The following is a 14,714-nucleotide window of genomic DNA, read 5'->3' as shown; positions in this document are numbered from 1 at the left end:
ACCGAAATGCTGTGTCTTCTAGGGCTGCGGTGGTGATTTACAAGCAGAGTTCCAATAATATCATCTAGAAAAACCCAAATAGCAGGCACAAACTTGTTAGATTATTCTCTGAATTGGGGAGGTCATGTTGAAACTATTCATGATCAAGAACTACAATACATAACTGGCATTGGAATCCATTTGGGGTTTGTGACCTTAATGAGGAAAAATAATTGAAAGCTCAACATAATCTAATGCCACATACTACATTCATGTGGGAAGTTTAAAATTTGTTGCATAGATTACAACAACACACCAAAAAGAACATCCGAAGCTGTTTCCAAGTACAAAAAAAAGGAAAAGAACTGTTGAAATCTAATTGAGAAGTCGACCTTTTTCCACCTCTCAACTCACACTCTTTAACTCTCTTTCGGTCAAACATATCTATATAAACTAGTGAAGTGGAGGAGAAAGAGGATGAGCTCGTCTTTTTAATCGTCTCTTCACTCCTTTCGTCCTCCAACCTTCGTACTTATTAAACCTAAAATTACTGAACCCTGATCAGATGCCAAATCAACAAGATGAAAATCCCAAGGAAGAAGAAAAGGTGTTAAAAAAATAAAAGACCTTTCTGGACTGCACTTTTTGTATAGCTGCACAATTCTTACATTACAACCCCAGAAGTTATACCAACCTCTTTTTCTCATTTCTGTAACCGATTTTCTTCGTTTTTCAGGCTAAAGTGTAGCTTGAAACTGAGACATCTGCAGCAGAGGCTGAATGAATATAAATAAACTCGAGACTTTTCCCAGCAGGTAGAGAATCAAGCCATGATGGAAAAGCATAAGAATCTCCAGACTTTGTGAGACCCCATATAGGACCATAAAGCTTAGATATTGAAAGTCTGAGATCTGTCAAAGTCTTGGCAGACTTGTTGGTAACTATAGTGGAATATCTGTAGTAAGTTTTTCCCTTGGCGTTCCATGAAGTTGTCATCTTCTGTTCTATGGATATTGGAGCAGAATTTGAAGCTGGACAATGGACAACTCAATTAGATTTTGTCCAAATTCAACCGTAATAACAAAAAGGGATTCAATAATTCTCTCAACCAATCAGATAAGAAATAAATGCCACAAATAAGTACATCGGGCATCAAAAAGAAAAACATATACAAATTACAAGGGAAGTAAAATACCTGGAGCTGGAGTTACTTTTGGGTGTGATGCTGGTTTCTGTTGGGTAGGAGCTGGAACCACCACTGTCGCATAAAAATCCAAGATCATTGTTATTGCAAGTAACAGAAAAAATTCATTTCATAAATCAATGAAACAAATAGAAGTAAAAGACTATAACAAAAGTTACAGGGCCTATATACCTGGAAGCAACTGGTTGTAACCCCCATGACCACCATTTAGGCGTGCCAATATACCAAGAATAGGAGCATTGTTGTAGGTAGCAGGCTCTGTTTGCTGATAATTGTCCCTTTCATCGGCAAAATTGTCATAGGCATCAGGGCCACCAACAATAGCACCAGCAAGGACATTAGGATCACTTGCTTTCCTGCTAAACCAAGCGGCATAACCACCTCTGCAGCTGACAAATGAAGGATTAACCTTAATGGAAACAATTGAGGAAGCCCTGTGGTGAACTTGTCGCGGATAGTTGTTTCCATAACCCACCATGTAACTGGTAGCTCTTGGGTTGTCTCCAAGAATGTAATCCACCTAAAAGGATTGTCACAAGATCAGATTGTATGCTCATATGGATAATATGTGAAAAGCATTGCATATTTGAATAATTTTACCTGAGATTTGGCGAAAGAAAGAAGCTCGGATGAGGTAACAATGGCAGAAGCACACTTGATGCTTCTACCAGCAGAAGCAAGATAATCAGAATAGACAGTAGCCAAGAAGGAGGCACTTGTGACGAACTGCATGTTGTTCCACCCCTGGCGGAAAATTAGACCACCAGGAGTTTTCTGAATACTCCTGGTACCCTTTCCAATGCATGAACACATGAAGTACTCAGCCTTCTGTTGGTACCTCTCAAAGACTGGTGCATAATGTCCAGCTTTGCCTTGCATCAGGAACTGCAGTAGTACCAATATTCAAGTCAGTCATCCACATACACATAGCTCTAAAATGTTTATGATATATATATATATATATATATATATATATATATATATATATATATATATGGTCTTGAATCAAGATGAATTTCCTTCAAATTATTGACAATACCTAAATTATGATAATTTTTATACCTTGGCAACAAGAGTTTGAACCCCAGCATACTTGACATCCCAGCTAAATTCAGTCATGCCCCATCCAGTTCCACCCAGTGAGTCACCATTGTTCCCAAGGTAGCTCAAGTAGTACTGATTATTAGTTGCCTGATACAACCAGGCAGCAGCCCACAACAACTCATCCTGTAATATTACCAAAATCAATTAATTAAAACATTAATTTTTCTAAACTCAATCTGAATTGCCATAAAAATTTAATATCCTTACATTGTATCCACTAATGGAGCGATAATACTTTTGGGCAACAGTAATACTGCTGTCATATTTGCCCCTGTACTTGTCTGCAAAATCGAATAACTGGAAAACAAAAAGGGAATAAAAGGTGAGTGGTAATTCGTGTGATTAGATGTAGACAAGGAAATTAAAGGTAAAAAAGTTATAACCAAGCCACCGACAGCGTTCTCACGTGACGACTGAGAAAAGCAGAAGTAAATTAGTAACTGCCTCCGCAATTTATGGTTGAAACACGTGGACAGTTTAGATCTGGGAGTACAAACAAACAAATCTGTACGGTGAACATACAATACGCGCGATTGACGGGGAAAAGCGTTTCCTTCCCTTCGTCCATGATCCAAAATGTGCGTCGGAAGAATTTATTCGCATCTGAACGAGGAGATTATGGGAAGAAATGAAATTGATATTAACAAGGTTACAACGGCATCGTTTCATTCCTTTTTTAATTATTAGTATTATTCTTAAAGTTTCTTATCCACGTCACATCAAGCGTTAGGCCACAAATGTAAGGTAGTTGTAAATGCACCATTAGTTGCAAGTTGGCTGACAAAAAGCGAGGCAACGCAAATTCCACCATTAGTGGTCGATTATTTGAATTGAAGCTTAAATTTTAAATTTTATAAATTTAAAGAAAAATTTAATATTATTAATTATTGTTCATTATTAACCCTAATAAGGCGCTCAGAAGAAAATGAGTTAATTAACTAAGGGAAAGAATATTCAAGACGTTATAAAGGTACATTATTTTTTATTTTAAATTAATATTAGATATTAATATACCTTTTACGTTTAGAACAAATTATAAATTGGTCGAATCTAATTCACTTAATTAAATGCGCAGCCACAACAAAATTTTCTAAGATGCGCGGGTGCAGTCAGCTACAGTGGTCCGTGTGAATGTAATGACACTGAGTTAACATAAGGAGGTCAAAACTTTCCCTTTTTTTTTTAATAAAAGTATTATTTTAAATATTATTTAAAAAATTATTTTATTATTTTTATACTTTTATAATTAAAATTTATTAAATTTAATTTTAAATTATTTTTTAATATCTTTTAATTAATATATTTTTTTAACAACAATTTTAATAATAATCCCACACAGTTATTAAGAAATAGTGTATTGGTGGCCCAGCACCGTTTTCTCGCATCATAAAAAGTGTTTTTCGCGCATTTGCATATATAAAAATTTAAAAAGAGAAAACGCTCGGAGGGTAATTCTTTTACCTGATGTGCGTGGGCGAGGAGCTCATTGGCGTAGGCAGGGTTGGAGTGGCGGAAGACGATGGAGGCGGCAGCCATGGCGGCGGCTGTTTCACCGGCGAGATCCGACCCAGGATTGCTTGGGTCGATCTTGTAAGCCCGGCGGTCGGTTGTCATATCTTCCGGTCTTTGCCAGCAGTTATGGTCGCTGTTGCCATCTCCCACCTAACCCACAAACAAACATTAATGGTTTAACGACACTACATGACGTTAAATTATGGCAGTTATCGACTATTATATCTGTGACCGTAGTTTGTTTGTAAAGCGTCATAGACTAACGGGGCATCAATTCTGTTATAACAAGATAATCTCATTGAAGAGGAGAAACAGAATAGACAATCCAATTATGAAAATTTAGTAAATTAAAATTAAAATAAACATTAGTTATGTTTTAATGGAATTACAAGGAATTGGGTACGTGAGATTTCATGTTATAGCATAAAAACAGATTGATGCGCAGAATAGAACAGACAAAAGTCCTCAAAAATGTTTTCGGGACCAAAATCTAAAATGAACGCAAGTCAATCCAGTTTTCACTTTCAAAACAGGGCAATTTTTTGATTTTTATTTGAAAAAACTCTTTAAAAGATCTACTTTGAGGTGTGAAAGGTACCTCCCCATAGAGAACATGGGGTTCAGGATGAGCTTTAATAAGGTAGTCAGCTCCCCACTTAACGGCATCCATGGCATGAACAAGTTCATCGCTCGCAGCCATTTGTTTTCCGTACTCTATTATGCTCCACGACATCATTGTAATGGTGAAGGCCATGGGCAGCCCAAACTTCACATTGTCCCCTGCATCATAGTACCCGCCTACGAGATCCACCTGCAATTTCAAAAACAATTTTAACTGTGTTTACGCTTAAAATTTTAGGTAACAGAGTAGGAAGACCTGAAAATAGTAATAGCTCACAAACCCCGTTGGATTTTTATAAAGGAAGTTTTTAAACTTACCCCATTGGCCTTGCCATCATTTAGGCCAGAATTAGCTCTCCAAGTGACTCTCTGATTATGGGGAAGGAAACCAGATCTTTGAGCTTCAAAGAAGAGAATGCTCTTACTAAGAGCTTGGCCATAGTCATGCCCAGCAAAAGCAAATGGGAGACAGAGGAACAGAAACAGGGGAGCCACTGAAATGAGCCTAAAATGCTTCTCCATGGATCTATATTAAGTGTTAAGAAAATGAACCCAAATGCAGTGAATGAGCAAACACGCAGAGACAGGTCTGTTCTGCAGCAGCAGCAACTAAATACGAAAAAAGGGGAAGATAGCAATGTTGGTTTGATCTATCACTTACAACTTCCGATAAATGCAACCCCTTTAAGAGTCTCCCTCTCACAAGAGAGAGGCTAGAGGAGAAAGAGAAAAAGGAGTAGTAGTAGTTGTAGTAGGGACTGGGCGGATGGGGAGGAGCTGAAGGCTCTATATATTGAGGTGGAAGGAAGGTATCAAGCGCTAAGAAATTGGCAGAGCTCAATTAAAATTTTTTTATTTAAAAAATGTTTTATTTTCATATTATTTTATTTTTCAGAAGACTGGAAAAACAGTTGAGTAAAGATCAGAGTCATACGGTGTACATTGGCTCTTCACTGGCAGAGTCGGTGTGGATTTAATGTACTAGTGAAAATAATTTTTTTTTTCACCATGAGAACACTACCCATCAAATTCAAGCCATTTCAATTGCAGGCTGCAGCCCCACACTCACAGAGTAAGAATTTACTAAAAGGAGAAAAGCGAAAAGGGGGCAGCAGTAGAATCGTCAAAAAGCTCAGGAAACGGTCCCTTGCATGTCCCTACTTTGAATTCTCCAACATGGCCCTGCACTTTTGCTCAAAAATGAATGCGCGGACTGCCATTCAAGTGTTCTCTATCTAACGGAAGTCATGAGTTGGAAACCTGCTTTATTGCTTATAAATTGTTTGTTGTCATAATTAAATTACACGGCCAATAATATTAACGTTTTTAGAATTACTGGTCCTTTTATTTTTAAAATAAAATTAAAAATAACAAAAAAAAAAACTTACTGGCTATAACAAGGAACCGTAATGAATTTGGCATACACGTGTTGGCAGCTCCAAGCCTGGAACAATGTCGCAGAAGATTGACTTGTTACTCGGGATTCCAAAACCCGACATCTCGACAAATAACTCTTACCCATCATTTAATTTCCATTACCTTACCTGGAAATATTAATATTTAATATTACCGACAGTTCCCGGTTAAAAAATCATGGCATTTTTGTAAAATCAGCGTAAAGTTATGGACTATTTTGTCTTATGATATAATATGTTTCAACTAGAGAAATTTCAAGTGCAAATGACAAAGGAGGATGTGGTCAAAAAGGAGCGTCCCATGTCAGAGTGCTTTATTCCAACCGCAATCAACGGTCTTCTGCGCCGAAGAAAAGATAAAATCTTAATTTTTATTTTTTTTTTGTCTTTCGCTTTATTTATAAAAAGAAAAGAAATTGTAAAAAAAAAAAAAATAAATAAATCTCGACACGAACTACAGGTCAAAGAGGCAAGCCTCCGCAATAACCGGCTGTCGCCGGTTCTGTCACGGCCACGGCAGAATTACACAGTCCCCACTTCCCAGTTCTCAATCTTGTTTTTACCGGTTGTCGGTTGTCCCCACATAGTACCTCCACCGGTAAAATGGAACTAGCCGGTAACTCAACAGAGCGTCTCAGATCCTGCCACGTAGCATGCATACTGGAAAAAAATTAAAGGGATCCCACATGGGTATGGGCTAGAAATTGAATGTGGAGGATTGTGCAGTGGTTGAATGACACTAAAAGGGCAAATGCGTTTCTTAAAGGCAGTAGATAAAATGGTTGGAAATTGAGCAAATCCGCCAATGGGAAAAAGGGAAGAGATCTTTTTGTTGATCTCTTTGTTGTTTGTTAAGGACCTTCCTTCACTTTGCTTTCATAAGTAGAGGTCTTTTTGTTGTTTGTTAAGGACCTTAGTGGCCCAAAAAATTAATGGTATTATGTTATGTTCTTCTCCTACAGCTTTTTCTTGGGTTATTCTCTGTTTTGAAGTTTTGGGTTATGCCCAATTAACATCAAATTCAAATGTCAAAATGTCAAATCAATTCAAATTTAACAAGTAATTTGCTACCTGGTTTTTGCCAGTTTAATGGCTTGTGTGCTAACAAGTTAGATTGTTTTTCACTCACTGTGCTTGCTTAATTAGGCAGATACATGTTCTGCCTAACAGTACTAATGAATAAGTTATAATGTTGAAATTGGGGGCTTCACAGAAAAAAAAAAAGATTTTTTCATAATGATTTGTGCCCAAACATTAGAATACTTACCAGTCAAATAATCTTGCAAATGAAGTTACAGTAGTATTAATATAGAATCTATAGCCAAGTTTGATTACTTTTAAAATTGGCAAGTTGGCATTTGTACAAAATGGCCAAATAGGGAAATATGGAATTAGTAGAACAATTAATTGGTTTTTTTTTTTTTTTTTAATGGCAAGAGCTTGTGATTTTGATCATCAGAGTAAGGTGGCTGGACATGGACAGGATGGGGCATTGACAATAAAGGCAATGATACAAGTCGATGAAGTCTGATATTCTAGTGTATAAATACCCAATTAATAAAAAATTATACTTTTAAATAAAATAGTAATTATTGATTGGTTGAGCATATACACCCTGATGTAAGTAAAATTTAGTTTGATAGTGAAGCAATTAGGAGATACTTGATATAAGATTAATAAAAAGTAATTATTATCTTTGTAACTTTTAACATCTAATTAATATTATTTGAATACTTAAAAAGAAATAAAATTAATTTTTCACTTCATTAACTTTGAAAAATTTAAATTAATAATTATCTATTTAGCACGAGATTAACAAAGAGTTGTTATCTTTATAACTTTTAACTTTAAGATACTTAAAAAGACCATGTTAACTTTTTTTAAAAAAGTAAATTAATAATTACTTTATTTAAAATTAAAATTTATAAGAGTAATATTTAATTTTTAATTTTTTAACTTTTTACCAAATACATCGCATATGTAATGCCAGGGACTGATGAGATTATGGCTGAAGATTGCCAACGTGCATGTGCTTTAGGGATAACATATGTTTCATATCTTTTAGCCAGGTCCCTTTTTTGTAGCTTGAAAATATCTTCAAAGAAAGATGCTATTCTTTAACAATAAGATTGAACTTGAAATGTGAAAGGAATACCCTCAAGAAAAGAAAAACACTGGTTTGTTATTCTCTTAAAGAATTTTAATTCAGGGAATCAATTTCTGAAATTAACACAATGGCAATGTGAATGGCAACGAATTGTGTATCAGAAGTTGTTATTGGCACTTGTTTTTGTTGAGAATCATAATAAATTCACTCGGCAGAGGACCTTCTTCTCATTATTGTCGAGGCAAGCATGTAGTAAATAATGTGTTCTGTAATTATTAAAAAGGAAACCCAAGAGCACGAAAATAAATAAATAAATAAATTTCCTCTGCTGAGATAGAAGAGCAGAGCTCATTAAATATAGCCCAATGCTATAATTACGAGTAGTTGTAAACTAACCAAAGCATGCAATGGTACTAAAGCTTTGTCTTTAACGCGTGTCAACTTGCTATAGCTAAAGAAGAAAGGGGGGGAAAAGGTGTAACATGCGTATGATATAAACTCGAACTTTTGGGCCCATCCTCACAATGTGAAGGACATATGGCCCTTGTGAGGGACACATGGCCTTATGTTGATCTCATATGATATGTCTTGTAATGAGAATGATAGAATGTGAAAGCTTTTACGGTGCAAGGGACCCTTACCTCATACCACGCTCCCAACAAAAGCCTTGAAAGGACATTATGGGGGATAATATTTGTTAGCCCCCACACATTTATCCCTTTATTCTTTACCTATGCTATTTTCCTCTCTTTGTTCTTCTATTCATCCTCAACTATCTTTTTGTTTCAATTATTTCAATAAAAAACAAGAAATATCATAGCATATTTCTTTGGGCCAACTGGAGAGAGTCAATCACGGAGAAATCTATCAATATGAATACTTAATTTAACTTTATTTTCTCTTATTAATTATACATAAATGACTTTTGATTTGTTATAAATTTAGTGGTGTGCATTAATTCCATATCGTGGGATTTGCTTTATTATTATTATTATTTATTTTATTTGATCATAATCGTTGTTATAATACGCCATGATCTTAAGTCAGCGATTTAAGCTCAATTATTTTTTGTTAATGGACCGTCTTGACATGGATTAGCAATTTTACATCCTTTATTATTTTCTATTTTTAATGCAATCAAATACTAACATAAGAGGCCATTCAAAATCTTATATCGGTGGTAAATAATGTATATTTGTGAAATATAAAATTTAATATATTTTGATAAAATTATTATAATTTTATTATAAAATATTGTCATTCAAAATTCCATATTAATTAAAAAAAAATAACATAAGATCTAAGCGATTTCATTCCACAAAAGGAGAATACACTTTATTTATTTTTTTAATTAGAGTGGGATTTGATTTTTCATATCAAATTACTTTTTTTGACCTTTAGTCAAATAAAATACAACAAGTTGAGTATCAACAACAAGAACTAATTTAAGTGATAAGTGATTTTATTTTATATTTTGTCAACTAAAATTTTAATTTTTAATTTTTAATATATATATATATTATGAATATTAAAAACATACACTACACATTTATGAAGTTTATTATAATAATTACACTAATATAAAATATAATTATTAATTAAATATATTTAAAAAATTATGATATTCTTCATTTACTATGCGATTAAAAAATAAAATAAAAGATGAACCAACTATTAAAAATTAATTAAGAGACAAGAATATTTTAGTCTACCCACTATCCAAAATCTCTTATCTCTAAAAATTTAGAGAAGATTTATATAATTATTTGTTATAAATATTAATAAAAATAAAGATATTAATGTCGGAGTTTTTCTTATTTTTCATATTTAAAAAAAAATAACTTTTTTTAGCAGCTGACATAAATTAACACATATACATTTACACCCTATTTAAATTGAGTGCAACTCAATTTATTAATGTATTATATTATATAATTTTTAATGTTAATATGTTTGAAAAAATAATATGGTATAAAATAGTTTAATAATATTTTTTTATTTGATTAGATGGTATGGTATGATAAAATAAATATGAAGATTACTAACATATCTTTCCTATTGTTTTAAATATATAAATGGTTCTTGTATAAATTGAGAATAAAAAAATTTAAAACCATCTCAAACCAACGATTTGATGGTTTGAAAAACTGTAATAAAATTATTATTTTACAATTCAAAACCATTATTCTTTATAAACAATTTAAATAAATAAAGAGTATAATCATATATATATACATATACAGGGTTAGTGCTTTTCACAATCATAACTTCATATTAACCCATAAAAAGTAATTTTATTAGCTGTTATTAAGGTAATTGACAAGAAAATGTCGCCCCACCCACAGGCTTGACTTGTGACATTATGGAAAATGGAGCCTAGTATTTACCCAAGCCAACTTGTTTATTAAGTAATAGAAATCTTGTCTGTAGCCCCACAACATTAAAATCCATGCAATCACAAACTTCTTCTCTATAAGAAACAAATACTTGAGGAATATGCTTATATCATTCAACCCATTTGGGTCAATTTCATGTGTAAATAATTGCCTATGATTATTCTCACTTTCTGCTGAATTGACGGGGAATTGAGTTAATTAATTAAAAATTATCATTGAATTGGAAGGTGACTGGATTTACTTTGTCTAGCTAGGGGTAAAGAGTATTTTAGCCTTCATTTTTGGAGAACTGATTGTTCTTTATTTAGTGTCATTGTCGTGGTTCTTAATCATATATGATTTCCTTACGTGAGAGTTTGTTGATAATTTAATATTTTATACATGTGTGCAAAATAGGCCATTATGGTTGTATCACCCACCACCATAAATGAAAATTAAAAAAATTGAAGATATTCCATCATGAAAATTTTATGACATCATGGGATATCCTTAATTTACTTGCTTTTGACATCATGGGATATCCTTATTCTACTTGCTTTTGAAAGACCACCCACTCGAAGGCACTCAATTGGGTGCCTGGTAGAGTGTTCAACTTGTTTGACGTTTTGATTTGTATGAGAACTTTACAAATATATAGAGTACAGAAGTATTAATCAACAAAGAGACATACAATGATCTTATATAAGAGTTCTGGCAATATCACATAACAACTAACTAATAATTTTTGTTGGGAAAGATTATCTAAATAGAGGAGGAGATAATAGAGTTGCTAACAACACCCACCTGTTTAGTGAGTATACCTGCAATCTGATCCTTAGAGGAAATGAATTGAACTTTAATCTTGTTAAGCTGTAATTGTTCCTGAACAAAGTGATAATTTAATTCAATGTGTTTCATCCTGGTGTGAAAAATTGAATTTGAACTCAGGTAAATAGCACTCAAGCTATTGCACCAGAGAGTGGTAGGACTAAATATGGGAAATCCAAGTTCTCTTAAAAAAGATTGAAGACACATAACTTCTGTAGTTGCATTAGCAAGTGATTTATACTCACTTTTAGTGGATTTTCTTGTGACAATAGGCTTTTTTTTGACATCCATGAAATTAAATTGGTTCCAATATAAACAACATATGCATTTGTGGCACACCTATCATCTGGACAACCTCCTCAATCACTATCAAAGAAGCATTACAATTGGAGAGAGCTAGTGTTTGTAAACAAGAGGCCAAGAGCACTAGTTTGGCATAGGCACCTTAACAGACGCTTTACCACCTTCTAATGTTCAACCATAAGCTTGTGCATGAACTTTAATAATTTATTAATAGAGAAGGTGATATCCAGACAAGTTAATGTGACATACTAAAGAGCATTAATAACTTGTCGGTACTGTTATCCATTAGCATAAGGTTCACCAATTTCTTTAGAAAGAATGTGTCACAACCCAAATTTTGGGCCAGACCTGCACTAGGACTTGAGTCAGTATAAGGCCACTAAAGCCTGTAGTTAGCCTAATTATTCCTAGCCCAACTATAAGGCCCATAAATGTAGTCCAATTTCAAGGAAATAAATGGATAGAGTCCGATAATAAATTAAACTATCCAACGAGGAGTTTTTAGCTCGCTTAACCTGTAAGCACATAATATCCTAGTTTGAAGAGCTCAGCTCATCTTCACAATCTTCAAGCAATTAAATAATCAAATGGGAGCTCAGCTCTCTTATCCATAGTGATCATCCATCTCATACATTCCAATATATCCATAAATTAGGTTTACAAATTCAAAGAAATAAATCATTACAGTCCCAACCAGTTTAGAACACTACTAACACATGCGGAGTTCTAAATTAGAAAAACAAGGAAATAAAATCATAATAAAACTTCTACTGGTAAACCTGTAAGAAAGAAAGTAGGTTATTCTCAAAGAGCTCTCCTTTCATCTAGGGAAAAATAGTTGAACAAGAGTGAGTGTTCGACTCATAGAGTAAGATATTGATTTTAAATATAATTTCTATGACTATCTAAGGCTAATGCATCCCAAGTATGAAATGCAATATATACAAACATATTCAATCAAATTCAAGCAATACTCGTATAAAAAATAATTTGGAGCACTCATACACCTATATGTCACATCAATGTATATAAATATGAGAACTGATCCCTTATACAACTCTCTTAATCCAATACTTGCTAGTGAGATCAACTCGAACCAGACTTTCTCTTAATAATCCAAGTGCAGGGGTCAGTAAGATTAACTCAAAGCCGCACTCACCCCAATTTATCCACATATAAGGATCGGGTCCTAGCGAGTCAAGCTCCCGCTGTGACTACCTGTCCTACCCATATCCATAAACACACCACACAATCGCTGACACATGCACACAGCTCCAAATTACCTCAAGGTGACATCCACAATAGTTTCATCAAATAAAAATGCAATACAAAGCATTCCTAGTATTTAACTACTCAAATATATTTATAAGTAAATGCATGAGCATGTCTTAAATATATAGTAGTATTGATATTATAAATAAAATCAATATCTACTCACAGATTATTCAAATGTCACTAGCGGCATAGAAGATGAAGAATGTTGACTCGGATCACCTAAACAATCATATTCAAGAAGTTTGTCAATATTAACTCAAAACAAGAACTAAAGAGCCTAAGACACTCTAGGTTTATGCCAGAAATCCGATAAAGTTTTCCTTGTACCTAGACCTACCCAACATGCAAAATAAACTCAACATTTCTCAATCCAAAGGGCCTTAGGCCCATAACACAATAACTAAACAGTGCCCCTTCTGGGCTTACCAAACTAGTCAATTCCCACATAAAATAATTATTTAAAAATTCAGGACGTTATATTCTTCCCTGCAGACATTACATTCTTCCCTACTTACAGAAAATTCATCCTCAAATTTTTATACAAGGCAGAATAAATACACTGAGTTACATACTAAACAAATATGGGTAATTGTTGCACATATCTCACTCTGACTCCTAGGAGCATTCCTCTACAGATTGACTTCTCCACAAGACTTTAACCATAGAGATCTATTTTGAACGAAGCTGCCTTATCTGATAATCCACTAAGGTCATTGGTTGTTCCTCAAAAGTCAAGTTCACATTTAACTCCACTGTGTCTGGTTGCAACACATGACAAGGGTCAGAAACATATTTCCTAAGCATGGACTAGTGGAGATTCGACCGCCGAATAATTGTAATTACTTGGAAATAATAAAGTTGATGATTATTTTTAAAGTCAAACTTTTGTTAAATAACAGTTCCACTTTTCCTAAAATGAAATTAGAATTTTATTGAGATCGGATGGTTAATAAAAACGAGATTGAAATTGCATAAAAATTAAACAAGCATAAAAATGAAATTGAGATTGAATTCGAATTAAAACTTAAATGATCATAAAAATGAAATTGAAATTTAACTAAAATTTAAATTGGCATAAAAATGAAAATAAAATTAGAAATAAAAATAACCCAATTGCTTTACATATGTCTTATATTTATCAGCATTTTCATATAGGATGAGATAAAGCACAATGTTAAAAATTTATTGATCTGGACAAAATATGGTGTCTACAGCTGCCCCTCTTCACATGTTTTCTAATGAAGAAAATGAAATGAAATTTTTAATTTTCTCTAAATAGGAAACATGTAAAGATATAGACTCATATTTTGGACGAGTAAGACACAACTGAATTAAGTCTCAAGGTATTGGAAATGGAAGAGTTGGGCTATTATAATTAAAAAAGAAACTGTGCCATATAAATATGAGAATTTAGTGAAAAATAAATTATCTTGGCTCACCGAAAATTATGGAAAATTAGAATTTTCATGGAGAACAAATCCTTAAAATGACCTTAGTCTAAACTAAATGATAGGATTAAAGCCAACGTGAACCTTGAGTTCAGAGGAAAATAAATACTGAAATTAAAACCAATATGGATCTTGAATCCAAAGATTAATAACATGAAAAATTAAAATCAACATGGATCTTGAATTTAGAGGTTAATAATGAGAAAATTAAAACCAACATGAATCTTGAATCCAGAGGTTGATAACATGAAAATAAAAACCAACATGGATCTTGAATCCAGAGGTTGATAATAGGAAAAGCAAACTGGAGTTTGGGATGTTAAGGGTGAATAATTGCCACTAGGCATGAACCTTCTTAATAAATGAATATGCTGATTTCGAGCCCTGATACCAACTTTGTCATGACCTAAATTCTGGGCCAGACCGGCACTAGGACTTGGGTTAGCATAAGGCCCCCAAAGCCAGCGGTAAGTCTAACTATTCTTAGCTCAAATATAAGGCCTATAATTATAGTCCAATTTCAAGGAAATAAACGGACAAAAT

At 33.5% G+C, this 14,714-nt stretch overlaps 1 protein-coding gene across 1 annotated transcript; it reads right to left on the bottom strand.

The window, feature by feature from the left end:
* Window positions 1–226: 226 nt before the first annotated feature.
* On the bottom strand, window positions 227–5,289 carry LOC110650258 (endoglucanase 6). The gene is made up of 9 exons (XM_021805144.2): window positions 4,739–5,289; window positions 4,398–4,610; window positions 3,749–3,949; window positions 2,495–2,584; window positions 2,246–2,410; window positions 1,784–2,068; window positions 1,355–1,703; window positions 1,175–1,237; window positions 227–1,010 (listed from the first exon to the last, which is right to left on the bottom strand). The coding sequence occupies exons 1-9, from the start codon at window positions 4,940–4,942 to the stop codon at window positions 712–714; spliced, it is 1,869 nt and encodes a 622-aa protein (XP_021660836.2). The 5' UTR covers window positions 4,943–5,289; the 3' UTR covers window positions 227–711.
* Between the last annotated feature and the right edge of the window lie 9,425 nt (window positions 5,290–14,714).

This window comes from Hevea brasiliensis, chromosome 9 (assembly GCF_030052815.1).
Source record: "Hevea brasiliensis isolate MT/VB/25A 57/8 chromosome 9, ASM3005281v1, whole genome shotgun sequence".
Classification (NCBI taxonomy): Eukaryota; Viridiplantae; Streptophyta; class Magnoliopsida; order Malpighiales; family Euphorbiaceae; genus Hevea; species Hevea brasiliensis.
Note: the sequence above shows the minus strand (reverse complement) of the source record. Positions and strands in the feature narration are given on the sequence as shown.